Consider the following 24,688-nt stretch of genomic DNA (forward strand, 5'->3'; position numbering starts at 1 on the left):
TCAGCGCGTTCGTTTTGATTTAGCTTCTCATCGATATGCAGCTTCCTGCGAATCCGTTTCCCAGTCGTGGACGTGGCTCACTCCCGAACTCGCGACCCCGTTTTATCTGGACTTTCCAGTCGTGTTTCACACGCGAAACCGCGCGGCGCGTACAATTTCCCGTAGCAGTCGTACTAATTTCGTAATCAGCGAAGGTTCGTTTTTCGATCACGTGCACAAGGTAGTATGTAATGTATCCTGGTCGCAAGAAAGCCAAGAAGGGATTGTTTCTGCTCTCCTGGGCTGACTCTTGTCCTGAGACGAGGCGTCGTCGGGTCGCGGGATTATTCGTTGGGTCGGGGTCGTCGGGTCCGTGGCCCGGGGTCAGGACTCTCGTAGTTTATACGAGACAGAACGATCGGGGGGGAAGAAACTGGAGCGTGCGTGGTACGTTGCCGACGGGTCGCGAGACGCGGAGAAAACGCTCGTGTTCCGTAAAACTCACTTCGGTCACGGGGCCCCGTGTGTATCTCTCGCGCGAGAGCAGCGGCGATATCTCGGGATACTCTCTCGGGCTCGGCGGACTTCTCTCTCTCTCGGCGACGACGATACACACGCCGGTGGCGGCGGCGGCGACGACGGACGACGCCCGTGCTTCCTGGTACCGCCACTCGATAGCGCTGCCTTCGTCCTCTCCCAACTCGTCCTCCTACCTTCTCTCCCTGAACAGGCCCCCCACCAGGAGCTCTTCCTTTGAACCAGGACGCGCGCACGAACCACCCGACACCGATGTGTGATGTCGCGCGCGTTACACGTCCCCAGGATACGGGTTCGCCTCGCAGCAGCAACTTGCGCGCACCCGAAGGGGGAGAGAACGCTCGCGCGCGCGCGTTCGTCTCGCTTGCTCCAACAACTCGCGTATATATTCTTCTGCGACTTTGTCCCACCCCTCGAATCGAGCGTTATATTTCCCTCTCTCGTTCGTGGCCGCCCGATGGAACACACACGAAGACTCGAGAGAGAAAAATTCCAACCTCGAAGGGAATATCGTGGACGCGCTGGACTCGTCGTTTCTCTCCTACTCCCTTCTCTCTTGTCATTCCCCGCCGATCGCCGCGCGTGACCAACCCGAGACACGCACGCGGAACACAACGCGTTGTGTGTGTGAACCGCTGGGGAAGAACGGGGAGAGAGAAAGGGCGAAATAGGTGTGCGGACTCGTGGTCCGTCCTCTTGGCTGGGTTCTCGTCGCCACTCGCAGAGCCGAGTCACGGTTTTCTCGGACGGAACACTCGCGAAGAATTTTAATAATAAATCGAGAAAGAAAGAAGAGGCTCGAAAAAAGCCTAGGTCTGATTTCCAAGATTCGGTAGACGCCTCTTTGCCTTCGAATTGAGCCCTCCTCCCTCTCCTCGGTGAAAACGTCGATGGATGAGTCCTGGCGTGGATAAAAGGTGAACGTACGTTCGAGTTTCTTGCTCTTATCCTCTTTTCGCTCTCGTCTCGTTATTATCAACCATTAAACGGTAACGCTCTCGTCTTCCAATGTAACGAGGAAACTCTTGTGCACGCGATTCTGTGTACAGAGAGATACCAAGAGAGGGATAGGCAGTGCGTTTCGAACCTCCTCCTACTTTCCTTCTTCCCCCTCTGCCACTTTGTGTACTGTGTCTACGAAATGCACACGACCCCCGTAAACGGAGCGATACTCCCAAGTACCGGCCCGATCGTCCGGGGAGCAACTATCGGAAACGTCTATCGGCGAACGGATGTGTACCCTTTTAAAACCAAACGGCTACGTCGCGTCCCCCAAATTCCCAAAAATTTCGTGAAACACTAACCGAGAGCACAGTTTCGCGGTTGTACGCCTTGTGTTTGTGTCACGCCCCACCATCGATGGTACACGGTACACCACGAAGATCTCGGCGTCCTATCTACGGAACACCCACACATCCGAAGGTCACCGATGTCGGAGCGAAAGACAAAGAGGGGAAATAAACGCGCAGCCTCCACATGGACCAAAATGGCCGGTCGAGCGACGGCCGATTGGCGGGATGGTAACGGCATGGGCGTGGTGAATATACGCCACGTACCTTGTAGCCGGTCGTCGACGATAAAAATAAAGGTCTCCCCGCTGCTCTGGGTGGGGATGAGAGTGGAGGGGGATCGATGAGAAATACGAAGCAGAAGGGAGGAAAAGGGAGACCGGGAGTGCAGGGTGCACACGTTGCATTCGTTACGCGTTACCGTTCTCGAGGGGGCGAACGTCTCTGGCGGGGTGAGGTTTTGCCCCGAGGTAGGGGAAAAGACTTTTTTATAGATCCCCCGTTCCCCGTCCTTCTCGCGCCGCTTTTCCGTCCATCGGACGCATCGCACTCGTTCCTTTCCTCTTTGTCACTCTACCGTGCATTTTGATTCTGTCGCGTTTTCTCCAACAGCGGAGTCACTGTATCCGCGAGAAAGCGTATGTATCGCGCGTAATATACCGTAGACAACGCGTACACGAGGACGATAACCGTGAACGTACAATCGGGAATATCGTTGTGGGCGTTGCGCGACGCGCCTGCTGCTCGGTGATCGTCATTAACAGAGATGCTAATTGGAGGCAAAGCGGCGTCGAGCCGATACCCCCGTCTGGATATGGTATTCTCGAAACACGAGCAACATTTTTCTACGCCTACTCGTTTGTTTTAGTCAACCCCGTTTACCACCCTAGATGCAACGTTTCGACTGTATATTTACACCCACGAGCAAACTCGGCTTCCACTAGGAGAAAAAGTAACTTAGGGAAAGGGCCTCCTACCGCTCCTACCATTTTGTATATTTATTTCAGGTACTGAAACAAATGTTAAATCAAATGTTAATTTAGTTAATTAATGCTAAGGTTTCAATGACATCAACCATAAAAACATAATGAAAAATAAATGTGCTTTCGGCTATCGAGAATTACGGATTCAACGAAGCGCTTAATATGGTAGGATACAAACTACCTTATAGAATATTTTCTGCCAACGTCGGCGAAGTTAATACAAACTTTGAGCCAAGCTGAAATCTATCGCAGCTCTTTCAAACATTCTTCAAAGGTCGTCGGAGAACTTGAAGTGATGGAAGCAAAAGGTGACCAAAGGGATTGTAGGAATATGGTCGAAAATGAACAAGGAAGTTTGTGTATAGTCGTGAAAAACGGACAAGGGAATCGGGGGTGGCCGAAAATTAAATGCTATTGACTATATCACCAACAAATACCATAACAATGTCAGATCTCGATTTTCAGAGGTAAGAACTGCCACGCGTTAATTCTTAAAGTACCCGGATGATCTCGACGGATTATAGAAACACGTTACGCTCAATCGATCCCGTGTGTACGTACAAAAACTCTAGGTGCATCTAGCATTCAGGGGACTATTTAGGCTAAACGCGTTTCCATGCAAACTACAATAAACCCTGCGTGCAATTTTCGAAGACGATTCGCAACGTGTCCGTGTAGGTACGCGACGCAAAGGAAATAATTTCACTCGAATACGTTATTACACGAATTACGGATCACAATATCCTACGGTATTCCGTAGATCCAACGAACCGTTTCCTGTACGATGATATGTATTAACGTGGCGGGTGTCAGCCCCGTGGACAGAATCAGGCGGCGGTTGTTGTTTGTTTGTTTGTTTGTATGTACTGCGAGCACCCGGGGTACGGTTGGTTGCATTGGTACAGGGCAAAGGGTGGCAAGCGGGGGGAAGGGAGGTAGATGGGTATATCGTGTTCTATTCTATGGGTACGGGCGTACCGTGTGTGCGGTTGGGGCACGACGTTACCAGCCTGAAAATTGAATGTCAGCCAAGAAAGAAATGTCACAATATTCCGCGTGTCTGCAGCCCAGGCCTGGTTTCTATTGCATCTTTCGTCCCTGTCTCCCCCTGTTCGGTCTCTGCTTTCGCGAACACAAGAGGCGTGCGAGAGACACGGTCGGACTTCTGGCATTCATTTTCATAGAGTCTGTTTACGTACTCGATGCCAGAAAAGGGGATGGCTACGGAACCAAATGGCCGTATAACACGCGAACGAAAATAAAGGTGCAACCGAAATACGCGGAACAAGGGATATTCTCTCCGCCAACAGGCCCGGTTGAATCGGCGAAAGGATCTCTGAAAAACAATAATGCGTGACAACGATATTAGGCCCCGCGATATGAATTATATCGTCGCGTTATAGTATCACCCTTTCCTTAAATTGCCGCATAACGTTAGGATTTTATGGAACGATAAATTTCGCGTTCGTTGGACGACCTCCCAATTCGCCACCGTCCGAGTCGACCCGTAAATCAGCGATCGTCTCGTTGACCGAGAAATCCTTTCGGCATCTGCACAGTCTGTATGTATATATTAGCCGCGCCTTTTCTGAAAAAGCAAGCGTGTCATGGCGGGACACGAGGTCGTCGCCGTAATCCGACGTCCGAATGTTTGACAGAATAATTTTCACGTTAGCAGGGTGCATTATGCTCCTTTATGCTCGCGCCTGGCCCTAAGCATTGTCGCCGAAATAAGCCGTATCCCACACCGTACCCGGCCCCCTCAGCTTTTATGCGCTTTTGCGCGTATACCGTCTCGCCACACAAAAACCAGGGAACCCCGTCTCGTATAGTTGCACGCGGCACGAGAAACGACGAAGGTGGAAGAAAGAAGGAGAGATTAGAACCTAAGCCAAACCTCCGCCGCGCCGTGCCATGTCCTGCCGCTCCCGGTAGCTTCGTACCCATGCGTACGAGCCATCCGTTTCTCCTTGGATACTTTTTTTGCCTTCTTCCTTCTCTCTACCAGTCCCGTTTCTTTTGCTTCTCTCCTGGTCGCGGTATGTTAATCTTCGGTTATACGAGAACGATCGTCGTCTCGTCGTATCGATGAGAAATGTACCAACCGACGTTATTCGCTCCCCGTCCACTCATTTCGGCTTCGGTGCAAACGTGGTAGGTATACTGCTTCTAAAGTCTCGCGTATTCCGTCATTCTTCTTTGTACTTGTACACCACATATTACCCCCGCGCCGTATCTTGACGAGCAACGAAATCGATCGACCGAGCGAGACGAGGACGGCAGAATGCCAGTTAACCGCGAGAATGCATCGAGAGAGATCAGGCTCTCTCGGATCTCTGTCACTCGACACCAAATCAGACAGAATCTGTCAAAAATCTGTCACCCGACCACAATGGGCCTGAACCCTCGAAGATTTTACCTACACGATGAAACCAGGCCGTGGAGAAAGAAGGACGGATGGTGGCAGGAATGTAAGTAGGTGGGCCCTTACCACCTATATTTGACACCTTTCAGTCCAATAAAATAAAATGGTTCGGTGGAATGTGGTCCCCCGATTCGAGACAGAAGTGCCGTTTCCACGACCAGACGTGGAACGTCTATGCGAGACTTCTCCACGAAGCTTCTCTGTCGTCCAGCCAAGTTCTCTCCAAGTCCGAGGATAACATCTCGAACCCTTGATAAGGGTTCGTTCCGTCGAGTTTCACCTCGGAATCTCGACGCGATTTTTATCTCCCTGTCGTTGCCCGGCTCGCTGTTCGAGTCAAATTTTTGCAAGAACAAATAATCCATGAAACGCTTCGTGGAACTATAATAAAGGCTACGCGGATGGATATAGAAGTGTTAACACTTCATAATATCGCAGTATCTTAGAAAGCTGCGTTCGCCACGCATTTCGATCGGTGAACCGTGACCGATAGCGCCGTGATCGAACCATTCCCGCAAACTCGCCCTTTGTGCCACTCCAATATAGATCTCTGTTATGGATTTTTCGTAACGGTTGCAATGTCTTCACCATTGTAACCAAGAACGGTGAACCGACTTGCCGATAAATTGTATGCAATTTTTTCGAAGCGAATCGCGGTCGATCCGCCAACACGATTAGACGTTTATGGACCGGTGAAATTTTTATAACGTTAGGAAAACAACTTGACGCTTTATTGAACGGACTCCAAGTACATTGCACGTAACGTCGAAATAAATTGCGACGTTTGTATCGAGGATTGCGCGCGGTCACGGGGCTCCGATGAATAGAACAGCAGCCGTTGTAACGCGTACTTTACGATCGATCTTTCGCGGATTTTCTGGACCGACCCGACGAATGACTCGACAAAAAACACCCTTCGCATTTACATTCGTCCTAATCCGATAGGCATCGTTCCTCCAGATGTTTTGGGAGGGTTGTTTGTATCGAGATGCGTAGGACAGATATATAATCTAGTCAATTTGACACCCTCATCGAGGGTCTAATGGGTGCTTTCAACCCAGGACGGACCAGTTATGGCGTTGCTTTCTTACGACGAACGGGACTTGACCGTCGCTCGATGCACCCCGATAGATTCTTCTCGTCCTATAGTTCGTTTGTTCTCAGCACTTTTTAACAATATTACGAGACTCGATTTAATTCGTTCTTAAAAGTACAATGAACACAATATCGGAAGGAGAAGTGTAACAAGCTGCATCCATTTCACGCGTTGATCTTCTCTTTCTCCGGATTCGTCACCAATGTCGACGGTATCGAGTGCATCGGTACCTCGGTGTATTTTTCCGGCGGTAAAAATCTATAGAAAAACAAACGCGTTTGAGGCATGGAAATGAAGAAAAACTTGACGGAAGCTCCAAGGAAATTCCAAGTATACGCACCTCTGTATTATCGGTGGAAATAATTTTCTGTCCACGTCCTTTAAGTCGGGAACACCACACAGGAAACTGACCAGAGTGCCTACAACCATTACTATCAAGAAACCGACCAAAGTGTAATACATGAACGATATGGTGAATAGAATGAAAGGTTTTTCGTTCGGAGTCGGTAGAGATGAAGTCGTATTGGTCACTGTCCGATTAAACGGACTATCTACGTTCAAGCAATCCTCGGTCGACGTAGGAAGTGGCTGATAGACCAATCGTTTTGTAGCCACATTCACTTGAGCCCCAACAATGATCCAAACCATGCAGATCATGGAAAGTAATCCACCAGCTATAGCACCTTTCGACGTTGCCCATGGTACTATCATTCCCAGAGTGAAGATGCCCAACATCGCCCCAGCTGTGACACCGTGGAGGGTCAAAGACATTTGGAAAATGTCGCTCAACCGATCCACGAGAAATACTAGCGCCACGCAAACCAGTCCTACGACAACTACGATACTCTGAAAATCGCAGGCATTGTATTGCTTATCGACACTTACACAGCTGTACGTGAAATAGTCTGGGAAAAATAGGTGACACATCATTTTTTTTCTCGTACTTTCATAATAGTCGCCGCTCGAGCCTCTTTGTTGTTGCTCTCCGACAACCAGGGATCGATGAAATCCTCGTAAATTGTGCCGGCTACTGTGTTCAAACCAGCGCTCATCGTAGAAAGACCAGCGCTGACGAGGCCGGCCAGAAAGAGACCAGGGAGTCCCGGTACGCTCGCGGCAACGTCCAGCACGTAATACGGAAGTAATTGGTCGCTCCTCGTGATTACCTGGAAACCAATTGACCCTATAAAGTTTACCAGAAACAAAAGACCCGACACGGCGGTCTGGCGCCGAAAGAAAGGAAAGCAAACGTACGTGGGTGCTTATAGGGTCGCATTTGTGATACCTGGTGTACATTATCAACCCCGTAAAGACCGACACCCATTTTATGACTACCAGACATATCGCCGTACATCCTACTGCCCTGGAAAAATAAAAGGTACGGTTCGTTATCCTATACCGTTAACCGCTTAAAACAGTTTTACCGACTTGTAAGCCTCTTTGATATTCGGCACCGCCAAAAAACGTTGCATGGACACCTGACTGATTCCAACCCCGGCCAGCCAAGTCATCGTCATTCCCACCGACATACCCCAAAAGGAGTTTCGTTCGAATGGGCTCGGACTCATGCTACAAAAAAATAGTAAATCATCCCCTTGATGACCGCACAATGAACGAATCGAAGGCAATTCGTGCATGAATTGTAAAAGTTCAATAGACTTGCTGCGTACTTCCAAAATACGATTCTCTGACCCACCTAGCGTTACGATCATCTGAATGGTATCCGCCCATACGACAGCTTTCAATCCTCCCTGAAAGTTTCGAGCGAAAGACATATATGTATTCTGTACTTTTCGGACGAATCAATCGTTAATTGTTACGATTCATTTTCGTTCAATGTATTTTCACTCTCCAGTAAACGTTTGTAGTACGGTACGCGAAAGAACCAGTTTCAGCTACCAGTTACGCGTAGAGTTGACATTATCAACAGTTTAATCATTCGTCTTTAAATCATTGTCGCGTTTCATTCATAGCACGTTCGAAGTTTTGTCAGGGGATTCCTTGAATTTCGTAACGTCGTATAATCCCCAGTTAATATTTGTAAACACCGTATTGTTTGCGTTTCATCGTCGTTGTACGACGTACACGCACACACATATTTGCAAGAGAACGACGATTCGGGCCACTTACGATCGTCGTGTAAAATATGCAGACGATGCAGATTATTGGCGCTACCAGGTGCAGATTGATCGATGTCGCCTGCGAGAACGCCAAGGCTGGTACATAGATGATCAGAGGGACGTAAAGGGCCAGCGAGAGAGTGGCTAGAAACGAGGCGAACGTCCGGACCGGCCTCGTGAATCTCATTTCCAGATACTCGAAAGTACTGGTCAATTGGAGACGGTAAAACACCGGCATGTAGATAAGAGCAATCAGACCGCAAGATATGATGGATGTAAAAATGCAGGCTGCATACTGTGTCCCGTATTGATACACTTCGACAGGTATAGCGAGCAACGAGACCGCCGACACGTGACTGAAATAAGTTACACGGAAATTCAATCGACAGACTACCATTATTCTGATTCGTGTCTTGTTAAGACAATGTATGTACATTCTTCGGGGAAAACACAGTTTTTCAAAATTATTCTCTCTACCTTGCGATTAGACTCATGCTAACCGGAAAACAAGACATTGATTTCCCTCCGAGTAAGTATTCGGTGGTGTTATCCTGTTTCTTGCTGAAACAACCGAAGTAAATCCCTATCAAGACGCTGACCCCTAGGAGGCCGGTGAAAAGACTGTAATCGGTCCATCCAAATGTGAGTTGCTTCAGCTCGTGCCCGAGTAAAGATGATCTCGTCTCGTTCTCTGCCATTCTAAAACTAATACAACTGCAATTAACTCACGCCGGACACGCCGCGGGAATACACAGATCGAGTGTTTGCACACGATTGATCCTCGTAGGTAATTGGAACTGGCAGCCTCGTTCCGCGTATTTTTTCCTTTTTCCTTATTTACAAAACGATAAGACTAGTTACGGCGGAGAAAGCGACAATATCGATTCCGATCCTTTCTAATTGGCAAAAACTAATGTTGCTCGCGTGAAAACGCATACCATAACACTGGATGTTAACTAATGTACGATCAACTGTTGTTATTGTGTATAAAATCACTTACATTCACTATGAAAAAAAGAACGGTACGATATTTACGACACTCGCGTTTTAATTTCCTGTTTGTCTATCAGATCATGAGTTCATTAATGTTTCTTGACCGGTAGCTCGCAGATTAAATAGTAATTCGAGAGATTTACGAAACGACCTAGTTGCGTAGGTATTGAACACTATAATGTTTCAAGCGTTTTGGAAAAGTACCCGACAAGGTCCACATTCCCACTGGCACCGATGACGTTCAAACCGATCCTATATGTTTAATCAATGTTACACGTTCGCCAGACTAATTTACGATAGATAGATAAACTTTGTTTGTCCCGGTGTACCGCAAATAGTTAGGTATTTTTAAATCAGCACTTTCGGGCCGAACCTGCGTCTTATTCCGTGATCAACATCGTAACGGCCTTCTTTTGACTAAAAATTTATAATAAGAATTTTTGACGGTCGTATATCGTTCGCGATAAGGCAAGTGAATGCGATGAGCGTAGCCTCTCGATACGAAAAAAGCACGGTGCTCGAGAATAGAAAAGATACACTAATACTGGCAATAAATTCGTTAGACGTTGATCAAACATCGTATGTGCCTGGAACGATTATATGCAACAGCGCATCGCACACAAGAATAACACGAACGGTTTGCAAGAATATACATATATTTATGTCTCTACACCACTTTACAAAATTACAAGTACTCAAGATACTCCGTATAACAACCATTCTGTTAACTGTTGCATTTTTTGCTGTCTTTCCGTATCAGAAGAGCCTTCTAAGAGATCGTGTAAACTCTTCTTTTCGTTAGGATCGAGCTCCTCCGAGGGATTCAGAGGCTTAATGACCATGCTTGGAAGCGTAACATCATGGTAGAGAAAAATCTGAAAATACCCCAAAGTGCATGTCAACTTTCCTAATATTTTTTTTTCATCTTACAAGAGAGACGGGAAAAGTCACCTTATTGTTAAAAGTGTTGTACACAAGACAGGGTGTCGAAATTCCAGGCGAGACGTTATAGTGGCCAGTACAGAATGCTCTAACTGGCTCTTCGAATTGAAAACGTACGCTGTTTCGTTGTTGATCTAAAATATAAGTCTGGCCATCCCAGGCGCAAGCTACTATTTCGTCAGAGCCGTCTCCAGTCACGTCTAAACGACACAAAGCAAATATCAGATGATCCACTTGCATTGACCTGGAAGAAAAGAAGTATATTGTGCCATATTCTCACTCTAGGAAGGTAATATTAAGTTTTTTAATCGTACCATAGAATAACTTCATCTTTAACCAACATTATTGTCCCGTCTAAGGTAGCAAGAGCATAAGGTTTTCCTTGCTGTGAACCTTTCTCAAAACTTGTGTTAGCCTCCTGTTTATCATCTTCCTTCACATTTTCAGTATTGTCACCATTCTCGTTATTTTCGCAAGAAAAATCTTTATACGTAGGCAACAATGAGTCTTTTTCCTGTTTCGCGTCATAGTCGCCAAGAATTACATTTCCACCCAAAATATTACCATCAACCTGATCTACATTAGTAGGACTAATTTTCCCAGAATCTTTATCCGTTTCACGACTGTCTACAGTGGTACTGCTTTCATGCTCTTCTGTTGCATCTATATTGTTGTTTCTTAGTTGACATTATGAATTCCGCTCTTTGATTCTAATGAATACAAGTCCAAATACTTACCGTGTTGCGTCTCACTTGAAACAACCTGCTTGGCCAAAGATTCTTTAGGCGCAGCACAGCCCATTGTTTTATTTTCTAATGTCATTGACTCCAAGTCTCCTATGATCTCTGTTGAAATATTTTGATTGCGCATTCGTGATATACCTAACGTTTGATAATCTACAAAACTCGCTGCTGATTCATCGTCTGTCTTGTGAACTTCGTCTTCTAAATGACACTCCTTCGGATTACACTTAATTCGCATAAAGGTTCCTCCAGGTTGAGCAACTAATAAGGTCGGCGTTCCATCCGCAGTATGCTGAATGGAATTTCAAACTTCTTACTGTACATATTTATTTTTAATTTATGTGGGTCAGCCATACCTGCAATGTAACTGTTCCTATCTGATTGGCACATTCCCACTTATTCAATCCAACTAACTTGCCTCTACCTAGTTCTAGATTACTTGACCACCTATAGGATCTAACCACACGGTCAGTTAAACCTAGTATCATTTCATTTGCACCATCTTTATCAACATCTGCTACCAATACAACCTTTGTATTTGTTGGAATTCTTTGTACATGGACGCATTCCATTTTTCCAGACAACTCGTTCGTTTCGCTGTTCCCATCTATCTGATCTAAGTACAAATAACATAGAGAATTTATAAATCACAATTGCTCTGAATTGTAGACTAATACAAATTTTAAATCACCTTTACTAGTGTCTTGATCTGATGTTTCTTTGGCAGACTGTTGAGAAGAGTTTGCATTAATAGTACTGGGGTTTACAGACCTTGGACTGTAGAAGATATGAGCCCAACCGTCTCCACAGATCACAACTAATGCATTTCGTCCATAATTAAATACATCTCCTATTGCAACACTGGTAATCATACCTAGACCGGGTATTTTTTGCCACAACTCTGATCCCTGTTAGACATTGATTTAATGTGATATGTTCAATATTTTCTTGGTAAATAACTTACTTTGAAAATATACAGTTCTCCTTCTGCAGTGCCAACAACTAGTTCATTGTCACCATCATTGTCGATATCTCCTATTGTTAACCCATGTCTGCACACAGTCCCAGGTAGATCCCATTGCAACCGTTTCACAAAACTGACAGCCCTCATTTGGAGGACCAGAATAGTAATTTGGCTAAGTTTAGTGGTCACTTGTGTTTTAATGTACTGGACTGAAGGCTTTGCCACCGACTAATTGGCCACACTATCCAGGTAGCTTTTGCAATTACTAGACCAACAGAAACTGGCCCAAAAATATTAGAGTCAAGAGAATGACTGCTGTTATCTCCTTCCAACCAACAATGACCTTCTGGTACCTAGTAAATAAATACTTTTATTGCCTAGTCAAGTGATAGAAATAAAAATAAATCTAAATACCTTCAACACATGTTCTTTATATCCATGAGTAACTACAATATCTCCAGCCAGTCCCACTACACGTTTAATTAAAGTTTCACTTGGGTTCCTAGGAGATGTGACAGCTACTATCTCACCACGGTCAATACCATGTCTCCAAACTGACCAACGATTCAACAAAACATAATCAGAATCACTTATATTAGGATTTAAAGTTGGTTGCATAGAGCTTCCTTCTACCTCAGCTATATATCCAATTTTCGTACGAAAGGTAATTCCTATAGGCAAGCCTATAAGGAAATACCGGAGAAGTTCATACATTACCATCTATCGTACTTATATACTAAAAATGTTGACAATCTGTCATATTTATCTATATTTATTAAGTACGAGTTCTGAGTACTGCGTATAATTTACTCTGTAATACAGAATAAAATATTTTCCAATAGTCCAATCTTTCATATTTCATAGGAATCAAATCAAAACAAAAGACAATGTGCAAATCAGTATATATATTATATATTAACTATTTATATACATAAGAAGTAAAGCAATTTTCTTTGGGTTAAGTAAAAACACACATACACATATATAAAGTTTAAATAACTGACAATTGATTTACATTATTGTAAAAAGTAAATTAATACCGTCAAATTTAAGCTGAAATGAGAAATCCCGTAATCTATGAGATGAAACAAGTATTATCGTGTATCAAATTATATACGAGAATTCAGTACAGGTTACGAGGATAATGTAAACGCAGTGTACTTAGACTGGACTATCTGTATGTACAACATATATATATATATATATATATATATATATATATACATATAGTGAAAAATTATATAACACACATTCGTATTATCAGCTGATATTATATATAAATACATATAATGTAACATATTACACATATAAACAGTAAATATATTATTCATTAATGTTGAAAAACTATGTATTTAATATATTATTTATTTTTTTAATAACAATATTGAAGATGACTATATACTGCGTTAAATTACGTAAGCTTATTATTTAGGTAGAGTAATTTTTTTAATAAATAGGCAAGTGTATTTAATAATAAGCAGATTATGACTATTAACATGCCTGTTTTAACAACAATCTAAGTATTTCAAAAACATGTTTTAAAATAATTATTACGATTTCATAAAAATGAATTTGAATTGGAATCACTTTGTAGTATTAAGATTATAACATTTTGATCACTTTTAAGATCAGGGTAATTAAAAAATGCTGTTATGTTTTTAGTTTCGTTATTGGTAGCGCATTACAAAAAATGCGGCAGCTCTGTTCTATAGAAATATACTGAAGAATACTTACTTTTAATTACAAATATATAATAGTGCTTTAATAAATTAAAAATTCTTTTCAGTCACACATTTTTTATACATTTTCTAAAAAAGGCATAATATAAAAAGTAACTACAAAATTGCTTTATTTTCAATATACGTGTATTTTTTATATAATTTGTAAATTTAACAAGTTTCCGCATTTTTTGCACGTAATTTGACAATCACCTCTTCCTATTTGTATAGATACTTTATAACAATATTAACAGTTTCGTTTCGCAATAATTACAGAGAAATGAGTGGTGAACATTATAATGCATTCTTTACATTTATATTTCTGTGGAACATCATGCAACTAAATAAATTATTTATTGGCTCTCAGGAGGTATTATGTTCGAGTTTTACTTATATTTCAATTGCAATTGGTTTCGCATAAAGTCATCACGTGATCATATTAAAGAATAATAGCGATTATTCCTTACAATTGCATTCAATATCATAGAATAATTGTATGTTCAAGCATAGGTATGAAAATGACAATCCTACTTACTAAATAACTACAAACTACATTATTAAAAAATTTCCATTGAAACATAATGAGACTACCACAAATTGGATGCCATAAAAATCGATTATTTAACATTAAAAAATGAACAACGAAAGTTACATTTAAGTGTTTGACATAATAAAAAATACTGAATAGCGTTAAACTCAAATATCTGGTATGTACACGAGCATGTTGGATCAGTGCTTGCCAATCACAATATCCAATCAAGAATAAATACAATAACAATGTTGATAGTTGTATAGTCTCCAATAACTGTACTGTAACGTTGTAGCATTTATTGTGTAATAACAGTATCGAACATGTAGATGAAGCACTACCTCTTACTTGGCCCCTTTGATTAACAAATTTCTGATATTATGAAATACAGGATACAGCAGACAATAATTTAAGCATGCGATAAATTCGAGTCTTCTGAACTTATTAGGTTCTTCTTGGCGATGATTGACCAACACTTTTATCGGCTGTCGTTACATTTGTCAAACTGTTTTATTATTTTTTTTTACTGCAACACGTCATTCGGAAAGATTGGTAAACACTGATATAATCAATTATTTCTCTATTACTTTAGGTTCGTTTTCTTCTGAATCGTCTTTCCACTACAAGGCCACCCATTGTCACCCTTTTTTATCTCACTTTCCTTGTTAATGTTTAAACTTTGATTCATTTCGTTGTTCTACCACCACCGTGGTAATTATCTATTTCTCTCTTATTTCACTTAGAATCATCTGTTTTGTTTTCCTTTCCACTTCGTAAACGTCAATTATCAATTCGAAATTGTTAGTGCAACAATTTTCTAGTTTCTTATAAACTTCTTCCACCCTTTTCCTTCTTATCTACCTCTTCGTCCCCCGTTTCTTCTGCACTTCTTTCACTTTCATTTAGCTCTTCTTTTTCATCCGCATCGGCATCTTTTTCTTGTTCGTCTTCACCATCTTCGGTTTCGTCATTGTCATCGTCCTCTACTTCTTCCTCCTCAAAAACTTCTTCTTCGTATTCTTCTTCACCTTCTACTTCTTTTTCGGCATCATTTTCTTGCTCCTCTCTTTGGTTGTAATTTAAATTCACATTTTCTTTTCTTTCATCATTATCATTATCGTCGCCCTCGTCTTCATCTTCCTCCTCCTCCTCCTCCTCCTCCTCCTCCTCCTCCACCTCCTCCTCCTCTTCTTCTTCCTCTTCCTCCTCAACCCCACTTTCTTCATTAATTTCATCGTCTTCATCTTCGTCATCCTCCATTTCATGTTTCACCCCTTTCGCTTCATTCTCGTCTTTTAGTCGATCTTCGTTCTCCTCATCGTCAACTGTACAAGTAACTTGTGTTTCTTCATGTTCTATGTCTGCAAGTGAACCACCAATCTTCGACGATTTTTCCGTATCATTTGTATTTAGAACTGTTACATCCTCTACTTTCCTTATTTCTTGATTCTCTTCTTCGGATTCCTAGTTTAATGGAACAATGTTAAATACTTTTATTTCCACAACTATACGATAAATGTAATATTTAAAGTATAGTAACTTGTCTAAATGTGTACTAACTGTAAATTCTGTAGAACTACGACAAAAAAATAATAGTGTATAATAATTAAGTAATTGTTAAATGCGCTTAGTATATGTAACTATGTCAGTAATGTTTACAATCACTTCAGTAAAATCATCAGCTAGTAACAAAATGATTAAAAAAAAACTATTAACATGTTGCCAAAGGTTACAGATATAGCAGTTCCGACTGAAATTAATAGATTAGTAACATATTCAACGTATAATACAAATGGGATACTAATATCTAAGACAAATCTTATTAGGTTGAGTTATTATTTTGTAATTATACATTAGTATCAAGTTTTTGGAAAGATATTACCAAGAAACATATTTTTAAAATTGCAACATAGAATTTCTGTGATTTTCCAATTATGTGTTAGGTAATCTATATCGAAGCAAACAATTAAATGAATAAAAGAATCACCAAATAAAACAAGGCTCCGCAGATTCATTTGATTCTGTTGGTAATTCTAATATTTTCTTACAGCTGCAGTTTGGTCGAGACTGATGAGGGAAAGGGTCATTTTGCCTGAGAGTACAACAGGTGCTTCTGCATCCTCCTCTATTTTTTGTGCTTGTGTTTCTGAATCTGTTACAAGTAATTCACACTGTGGAGGTAACGCGCCTTCTAAATAGATAGGTCTGGCCTGTTCATCGGAGGCGCCTCTCACGTCGTGTAATGTATTGCAAGAATTATCATTACCTGTTTGCAGTGGGTGTTAGACAAGTAGTATCCCTCATTTCCTGGAAATTAAACAGTTACAATGAAAAACTGTATGCACTATTTCCATCAAAACATTGCTATTTACACATTTTTTAGCGTAAACTAAATATAAATGCTGCAGTGTTTAAATTAATGCTACTATTAATGTTAACACTTATCGATTGGTTAAAAAACGCAACATGAAAAGTGTATAAAAAATCCATGCTGCACCACTGAAAAAAACATATAGTAATAAAAAGAAAATACATAATAAATACAATTTTCTCTTAACTTGCGATATTTAACAACAATGCGTTATCATGCACTAAAGATAAACAATGTTCAGTATAAACAAAAAATTAATACCAATATTTGTTTATGCCGATTTTTATTCTAATATATTTTATTATTACCTATGAATATTGAATACTGTTATTACAAAATTGAATTCTTAGTACTCTAACAAGTAAGTCTTCAACGCAGTAAATTTATTACGCGCGGAAGAATAGAAATTTAATACGGAACAATTTCTCGCAAACTTTTGGTTACTCTTGTTAGGAAATTTCTGAGGCAAAGAATATACCTCAGATGAGCGATCGACCCCTGCCAGACCTTCGGACTTTGGAGGCTCATTTACTATTTAAATGTAAAAATAAGCACTATATATTCTATTACTTAATAAATTCATTAACTGAAATTCTTGAAACGAGTATTTCACTCAGCTAAAATATGAATACGCATTTTCCATAGAGATGGATATTTAAAACATTTATCAGTGATTTAAAAATGGTTATCTAGGAGCATTGAAATTTGGAAGTAGAAGAGGAAGCAAGATTTTGAAGATCCTTTACTAAATGTACAATATGTATATAATGTACATTGGGGTAGATAAAGCTTGAAACGCAATCAGAACACAACAACGTGCACATTTTCTAAGAGCTAAAAAACTGAAAATGTAAATTGCTTCAAAATTAGTCTAGTAAACCTTGAATTCTTGTTGTGAGCTTGGACGCATAACTGATCGTGACATGTTGTCTATCTTGACAACAATTCTTTCCATGGCTGCTTCCGTCTCGACCAAACGTCGTGTCAGGTGATCTATCTTTATGTCTCCTGCTGCTTCTTGTGTTCCAGCATGTATAACATTACCAAATGTGTTCAGAGAATGTACACAAGTACTTGCAATATTTGTAATTTTAGTCTAACATTAATTTTTTTGTTAAATTTATAGTATAAATACGTGTGTGTTCTAATTGTGCAAACCTTGCATCATGCAACACCGTTTAAAAATCTGATTAGATACTCAAAAAAACATGTACCTTATCTTTCAGTGTTTCTTTAAAGGAAATGAATTTCAAGGATAACACTGCAGTAATAATAATATAAATCAAGTGTCATTAATTATATTTAAATCAATAAAAAAACTTACGATCCTTTAACTTGTCTGTAGGTGAAAGTCTGTTAGGTGATTGTGATCTTTCCTTGCGGAAAAGTAAGTTACATGCTGTACCACCAGACATTGCAGTAGCAAAGGGTTCAGGACTAAATACCATTTTTCGAAATTCTTTTTCTGCTGCAGCTCCAGGGTATTCTGAAATGATTTCATTATCCGAATTCTTCTTCAGCACCTGAAATGAATCCCTTCTAATAGAATCTATAATATGTACCACTACACAAGTGAAAATTGTATAAGGTATACCTTGACAATAGTATACAAGAAAAACAGTACAATGCCTAAAGTATATAATGGCATGATGATTCCCATTGTACCATTTCCTTTTGGTGCAGAAACAACATGACCTGCACCTCCCAAAGGTGGTCTCAGTTTTGGTACCACATGATCAGGTCTATCTGTCACTTTAGGTACAATATGAGAGGAAGGTATGGCTCTACCTCGTTCCCTCAATGCAGGATGTAAGCCTCCAGCATGAGGAGGTGTACGTCGTTCTTGGCGTATTGTGCCTAAAAATATAAATATTGTTTTGTCAAATATTATCTGGGCATATGGATAAAGCAAGCAGAATCAAAGCTGTGTTACATTTACTACACGGTTCCTCAATTTTATAGAATTAATGTTAGTCTGTAATCTTCATGAATGGTGGAAGGGATCATTACATGAATGTATTTGAAACTATGACTATAGTCCAAACTTATACCTATCTACACATCAGTAGTTATGTTTGCTCTTTTGGCAACTTGCCAAAAGTAGAATTTGATTCTGCTTTCCATACATTATTTGTGAAATTATTCACATCAAAATCATGGTTTTAAATGGTAATAAAAGCATTAGTTTAATAATGTTAACAAATATTAATATTAGTACCATTAAATAAATATTAATGTAATCAGTAGAGTTGTTTCTGATAAAGATTATCAAAGATGAGCATGCTATGTCTTATTAGTATCTATTATCAAGAGTTCTGAACAAATCTTTTTATAATCTTACTGTGCGGCATTAAAATATGATATCTGATGAGGTGTGGTGTTCCTAATTGAGAAAGGGGTATACCAAAATGCATCTTAAGGCAAAGAGAACTATTAAATGATCTGATTTCTTCCAAAACTTGTTTATAACTTTTTCCCAAGCGTTCTCTATCAGCAAGAAATGTAGATAGATCTATACCACATCTGGCTAAGATTTCTTCTCTACATAAACTTGTACTTTGAGGTGTCAATTTTATAATTTTCAATGCATCTCTTACTCGTGGATCAACTTGATGATGCTTCAATATGTTCTGACACATTTCCTGCATAATGTCTGCAGCAGTGACGTCGCTTTCAAATATTACATCGCAGCAAGCTGATAAATATACATGAACACAATTCATTGATAATAAAGAAAAATTTATCAACATACACATTACATGGGTAATTAATACAATAGAGAAAGAGCATTTTGTTGTAATTGCATTTCTATAATTAAGTGTTCTACGAATAACTCAAAGAAAAATAAAGTAAGAAATTACTGACTCGATTGAAAAATAAAATTTCTATATAAACGTATTCTTAATATTTAGATGTACAAACACACTTAAATCTTACCAGAACTATCAGACGTGTGATGTGGATTGACAGATGCTGTGAGCATAGGATAGAAAATTTTCGGCCATAATACCGCAAAGCACCCAGCCACAATGGCTAGAATAAAAACCGTCTTTCTTGGGCCGAAATCCGTTATCTCAGCCATTTTCGTATATTCGTCGTTCGTGTAATTTTCGGAAATTCGATGAAAAATAAAACGATTGCGGATTTTCCGCTATCACGTCCAAGGATCGCGAACGGATGGAAGACACAGCGCACTGTCGTCTGCTATTTCTGTCATGGGACAGGGCTGTCTCTATTGGCTTTTGCCCCTGAAATATTTCTTTTTATCTTATGAATGCCAAAAGTTGAACTTGAAAAATTGATAAGAACAATATGCGAAGTTATACAATTTTCTAATACGTTTCCAACTGGTGGTACGGAACAATTTGCAAACAATTTGCAAACAATTTACGAATCAACATAAATGTATCCTTCAAAACTGTAATACCTTATATTTAGATGATGAGTAATTGGCAGTGATAATTATAACATAACTGTGCATAAACGTTACATTAGGATGTAAACCAATTTTACCAAGATTCCTTCACCCTGTCTTCAGGTTAGCATACTTTACTTGTAACAAGAATGAGCCAAAAAGCAATCCAGAAATAGCAGGTTCTGGCAATGTCACACAGGCAAGTAGAGAGACCTTGCCTGATAGGAAGAAGACAGAAATATGTACAACTTGTAGCTTGCTTTCATTTATTTACAGAATACATTGAATGTATGAGGGAAATGACTTGTGTACAAGGTTCTAAGGTTTGATGATGCTCCAATGATATATAGATTTATTCCGGTCCACCTCTCTATAACATGAAAAATAATATAATGTAAAATACCTATCTTAATTTGTGTATGTCTGCCAAATTGTTGCGTATATTTAATCATTTTTAATCTATTCGTATCATAATGATTTCTAATATTGTATCATGCATATCAATATGTCTGAGAAATTGAAAGAGATTATAAAAATAGTAACCGATAAAATACTAGTATACTTACATTAATATATGCAATTTCTTTCTCATCTATTGGTCGCCTTTGGAATCGCGGAGGGAGGTGAATGTCTTCTATCGTTGGCAAAACCGTCACGTTAGGTCCCGTTGCACCGCCAATAGTTTGCTTAGACGTCGCCCCTGAATGTGCAGACGGTATGGCTGCTGCACCTGCAGTTGCTAACCAATAATAATAAAATTTTTAGTCGGCTTTTGCAATAGAAACATGCAATCCGACAAATGATCTGACGTTACCTCTGTTAATTCCACCCTTACGAAATTTAATCAACGGCACATGAGGTTTAACTACCTGCAAAAATTTAATTTTTGCAAATAACCACTCTGCTTGTTGTATGCATAAATTAACATGAAGTACATCTTGACCACTAATATGCCGATGCACTGACCTTCCAACCTTTTGTTGCCATCATTATCTTTCTTTAAAATCTATCCGTTTGATGCAGAGACTAAATTTCGTTTGCAACAGAACCTTCTTTCTGTCTACATTAAACCACTTTAAACCTTCAGGTAGAGGGCGTTTTTTGACATACTTTAGTAAGTATATAATAATCGCCAAATACCTATAAAAGTACAAAATTCTACCGGTTGTTTATGATACAAACATGGAAGTTAATATTGTTTGAAAATTGAACTGTTACTTTTCTGTTCAAATGCAATAAAGCAATTATGCAGCATGTAGTAACTTCTATATGAATATATATTAAATTTAAATGATAAATTTACCAATCTAAAGTCAGCAACATACAAACGCGAAACGCCAAAAGCCCAATGTAAAATTATGACGATTATTTATATTTGAAAATTGTTAATCTCGTATCTATATTTCTACGATTCCATGTTTTCGAAAGGTACAATAGTAAAGAAATAACACACATATGATACTTAATACATTTTACTTTATTGTAAGTTTAACTTATTCCAAAGATTTTTGGTATTTAAACAAAATTTGGTTTGATAAATTAAGTAAGGTTTTTATGATACAGAAGATGAAAATGAAGATGGCTATCAATACCACATAAAACGTGGTTATTTATAACAGTCTTTTAATGACTATAATGACATTAATTTCTTTTGTCATAATCAGATCTTATATCTAGTCTACTTCTTCCATTCGGGAAGCATCTTCTGCTGCTTCACATGGTACAACATCTTCTGTTTTTTGTTCTTCGGCTGCAGTTTCCTCTTCATCTATACCAAGACCCAGCTTGATCATTCGATAAATTCTTGCAGCATGAACTTGGGGTTCATCCAGAGTAAAACCTGAGGAAAGAAGAGAAGTTTCGAACAGCAAAATTACCAAATCCTTCACCGCCTTGTCACTCTGATCAACCTCTGCCTTCTGTCTGAGAGTTTCAATGATTGCATGATCTGGATTGATTTCAAGTTGCTTCTTTGCAGTCATGTATCCCATGGTAGATGTGTCCCTTAGAGCTTGAGCTTTCATAATTCTTTCCATGTTAGCAGTCCAGCCATACTGAGCTGTGACGATGCAGCAAGGAGAGTCAACCAAACGGTTAGAGACCACAACCTTTTCAACCTTGTTATCAAGAATATTCTTCATTACTTTGCACAAGTTTTCGAACTTGGTCTTGTCTTCTTCCCTCTTCTTCTTCTCCTCCTCGTCTTCTGGAAGTTCCAATCCCTCTTTGGTTACAGACACCAACTGTTTTCCATCAAACTCCTTCATTTGTTGTACTACATATTCATCAATCGGTTCTGTCATGTAAACAACTTCAAAACCACGTTTCTTCACACGTTCAACAAAGGAGCTGTTTGCAACTTGTTCCTTGCTCTCTCCAGTGATGAAGTAAATGTGTTTTTGGTTTTCTTTCATTCTACCTACATAGTCCTTAAGAGAGCAAGCTTCATCTCCAGATGCCGAAGTATGATACCTCAGAAGATCTGACAATTTACTGCGATTAGGACTATCCTCGTGAATACCCAATTTAATATTTTTGCTAAACTGTTCATAGAATTTCTTGTAGTTATCCTTATCTTCTGTGAGTTCCTCGAACAGCTCCAGGCATTTCTTAACAAGGTTCTTTCGGATGACCTTTAAGATCTTGTTTTGTTGAAGCATCTCACGAGAAATGTTGAGGGGAAGATCTTCACTGTCAACTACTCCCTTCATGAAGTTCAAATACTCTGGAATCAATTCTTCACAATTATCCATAATAAATACCCTTCTTACATAAAGCTTAATATTGTTTTTCCTTTTCTTGTTCTCAAAGAGATCAAATGGCATACGACGAGGAACAAACAGCAAAGCTCTGAATTCCAACTGGCCTTCAACAGAGAAATGCTTTACAGCCAAATGATCCTCCCAATCATTGGTCAATGATTTGTAGAATTCACCATACTCTTCCTGAGTAATGACATCAGGATTTCTGGTCCAGATGGGTTTGGTTTTGTTCAACTCTTCGTCTTCGGTATACTTCTCCTTAATAGTCTTCTTCTTCTTTTTCTTTTCTTCTTTCTCTTCTGCCTCTTCATCCTCTCCTACATCTTGGATTTTTGGTTTACCATCATCAGTCTCTTTCTTTTCCTCTACCTCTTCAGACTCATCTTCACTGAGCTCCTTCTCACGTTCTTTCTGCACAACTAATTTGATTGGATAACTAATGAATTGGGAATGTTTCTTTACAATCTCTTTAATTTTATTTTCCTGCAAGTATTCACTTTGATCTTCTTTAATATGAAGGATAATTTTTGTACCACGACCCAGGGGCTCCCCAGTATCGTGTCTTACAGTGAACGATCCACCAGCACTGGATTCCCATAAGTATTGTTCGTCGTCGTTATTTTTTGAAACAACAGTAACTTTGTCTGCTACCAGATAGGCAGAATAAAATCCTACACCAAACTGACCAATCATAGAAATATCTGCTCCAGCCTGAAGAGCTTCCATGAAGGCTTTGGTACCAGATTTAGCAATGGTACCAAGATTATTAACTAAATCAGCTTTGGTCATACCAATGCCAGTGTCAATGATGGTCAGAGTGCCATCATTCTTGTTGGGAATGATTTTAATGTACAATTCTTTACCAGTGTCAAGTTTAGAAGGATCGGTCAAACATTCATAACGTATTTTATCAAGAGCATCGCTGGAGTTGGAAATCAGTTCTCTAAGAAAAATTTCCTTGTTTGAATAAAAGGTGTTGATGATCAAGGACATAAGTTGTGCGATCTCTGCCTGGAAAGCAAAGGTCTCCACATCTCCTGCCTCGGTCTCCATCTGTGTAGACATCTGGAATAGACAATAAAAATGTATGAGAACAAAAAGAACATTCAAAATTTCACAGTGTTTTGTATGTAATGCACAGTAATCACGTGTGTAAAAAAAATTACGAAAAAAAAACCACTTTTACGCGAGTAAAGCACGTGCCCAAAGAAATTATTATACGATATAAAGAAAGAAATATTCAAGACCGGGAGCGCAGTAAAGAAAATGTATTGTGAGCGTAATAAAATTTATTTCGAAGCAAACACAATGAAAAGTTTAATAGTTTCATTAAAATGATAGTTTAATCGTAGTTCAAACAAAGAAAATGTAATGATCATTCTTCTAAATAGAATTTAACCGTTCTTAAAATTTATTTAGATGCTATTGTACCTTTGTGTTCACCCAAATCGGCGTTAAATCAGTTTTCAGAAATGCACGAACACGTTGCCTGGCACCTGGCACTTTATTGAATGAAGTGGCGCGACCACTAGGTTCCGCTTTATATACCAGCTCAAATTCTAGAATGTTCTAGAACGTTCTAGAACATTTTTACCTCCCTGGATTCTCCATATCCGGTGGAACTTAAATCTATACTGGCAATGGTTAATCGATCGACATCTTTCGTGCATATAAAAATGCTGTTATCCGTTCTATTAAAATACGAGAACATGATCTTTTGTCAATCAGCCAAAAATACTTTCCATGTCAATAGTAAAAATCACATCGATCCTTTTTCTCTTAACGTGGTACTTCCGGCGTTTGTTCGGATCGAATGAATCGA

The 24,688-nt window shown here is 39.7% G+C and overlaps 6 protein-coding genes across 6 annotated transcripts; all 6 read right to left on the reverse strand.

Annotated features, from left to right (window-relative positions):
• Positions 1-6,473: 6,473 nt before the first annotated feature.
• Positions 6,474-9,127, reverse strand: LOC107189073 (sodium-coupled monocarboxylate transporter 2-like). Its single transcript, XM_015577506.1, has 7 exons — positions 8,907-9,127; positions 8,440-8,785; positions 7,738-8,060; positions 7,564-7,672; positions 7,254-7,475; positions 6,650-7,155; positions 6,474-6,567 (listed from the first exon to the last, which is right to left on the reverse strand). The coding sequence occupies exons 1-7, from the start codon at positions 9,125-9,127 to the stop codon at positions 6,474-6,476; spliced, it is 1,821 nt and encodes a 606-aa protein (XP_015432992.1).
• Positions 9,128-10,117: 990 nt separating this feature from the next.
• Positions 10,118-12,236, reverse strand: LOC107189059 (integrin-alpha FG-GAP repeat-containing protein 2-like). The gene is given in 7 exon segments (XM_015577492.1): positions 10,118-10,297; positions 10,374-10,608; positions 10,679-11,072; positions 11,075-11,399; positions 11,464-11,718; positions 11,779-12,015; positions 12,072-12,236. Coding segments are annotated over 7 exon segments (1,773 nt in total). The 5' UTR covers positions 12,219-12,236.
• On the reverse strand, positions 12,236-12,785 carry LOC107189060 (mitochondrial inner membrane protease subunit 2). The gene is made up of 2 exons (XM_015577493.1): positions 12,486-12,785; positions 12,236-12,424 (listed from the first exon to the last, which is right to left on the reverse strand). The coding sequence occupies exons 1-2, from the start codon at positions 12,783-12,785 to the stop codon at positions 12,257-12,259; spliced, it is 468 nt and encodes a 155-aa protein (XP_015432979.1). The 3' UTR covers positions 12,236-12,256.
• Positions 12,786-14,623: 1,838 nt separating this feature from the next.
• LOC107188966 (microtubule-associated protein 1B) lies at positions 14,624-19,771 on the reverse strand. Its single transcript, XM_015577371.1, has 8 exons — positions 19,627-19,771; positions 19,031-19,384; positions 18,284-18,546; positions 18,014-18,212; positions 17,570-17,706; positions 16,585-16,625; positions 16,367-16,553; positions 14,624-15,782 (listed from the first exon to the last, which is right to left on the reverse strand). Exons 1-8 carry the CDS (start codon positions 19,769-19,771, stop codon positions 15,144-15,146), a joined length of 1,965 nt encoding a protein of 654 aa, XP_015432857.1. The 3' UTR covers positions 14,624-15,143.
• A 592-nt stretch (positions 19,772-20,363) lies between these two features.
• On the reverse strand, positions 20,364-21,178 carry LOC107189081 (28S ribosomal protein S36, mitochondrial). Its single transcript, XM_015577514.1, has 4 exons — positions 21,071-21,178; positions 20,919-20,973; positions 20,671-20,843; positions 20,364-20,474 (listed from the first exon to the last, which is right to left on the reverse strand). Exons 1-4 carry the CDS (start codon positions 21,092-21,094, stop codon positions 20,457-20,459), a joined length of 270 nt encoding a protein of 89 aa, XP_015433000.1. The 5' UTR covers positions 21,095-21,178; the 3' UTR covers positions 20,364-20,456.
• A 391-nt stretch (positions 21,179-21,569) lies between these two features.
• On the reverse strand, positions 21,570-24,370 carry LOC107189107 (heat shock protein 83). The gene is made up of 2 exons (XM_015577560.1): positions 24,298-24,370; positions 21,570-23,931 (listed from the first exon to the last, which is right to left on the reverse strand). Exon 2 carries the CDS (start codon positions 23,929-23,931, stop codon positions 21,778-21,780), a length of 2,154 nt encoding a protein of 717 aa, XP_015433046.1. The 5' UTR covers positions 24,298-24,370; the 3' UTR covers positions 21,570-21,777.
• Positions 24,371-24,688: the final 318 nt, after the last annotated feature.

Source organism: Dufourea novaeangliae, unplaced genomic scaffold (genome assembly GCF_001272555.1).
Source record: "Dufourea novaeangliae isolate 0120121106 unplaced genomic scaffold, ASM127255v1 scaffold125, whole genome shotgun sequence".
NCBI lineage: Eukaryota > Metazoa > Arthropoda > Insecta > Hymenoptera > Halictidae > Dufourea > Dufourea novaeangliae.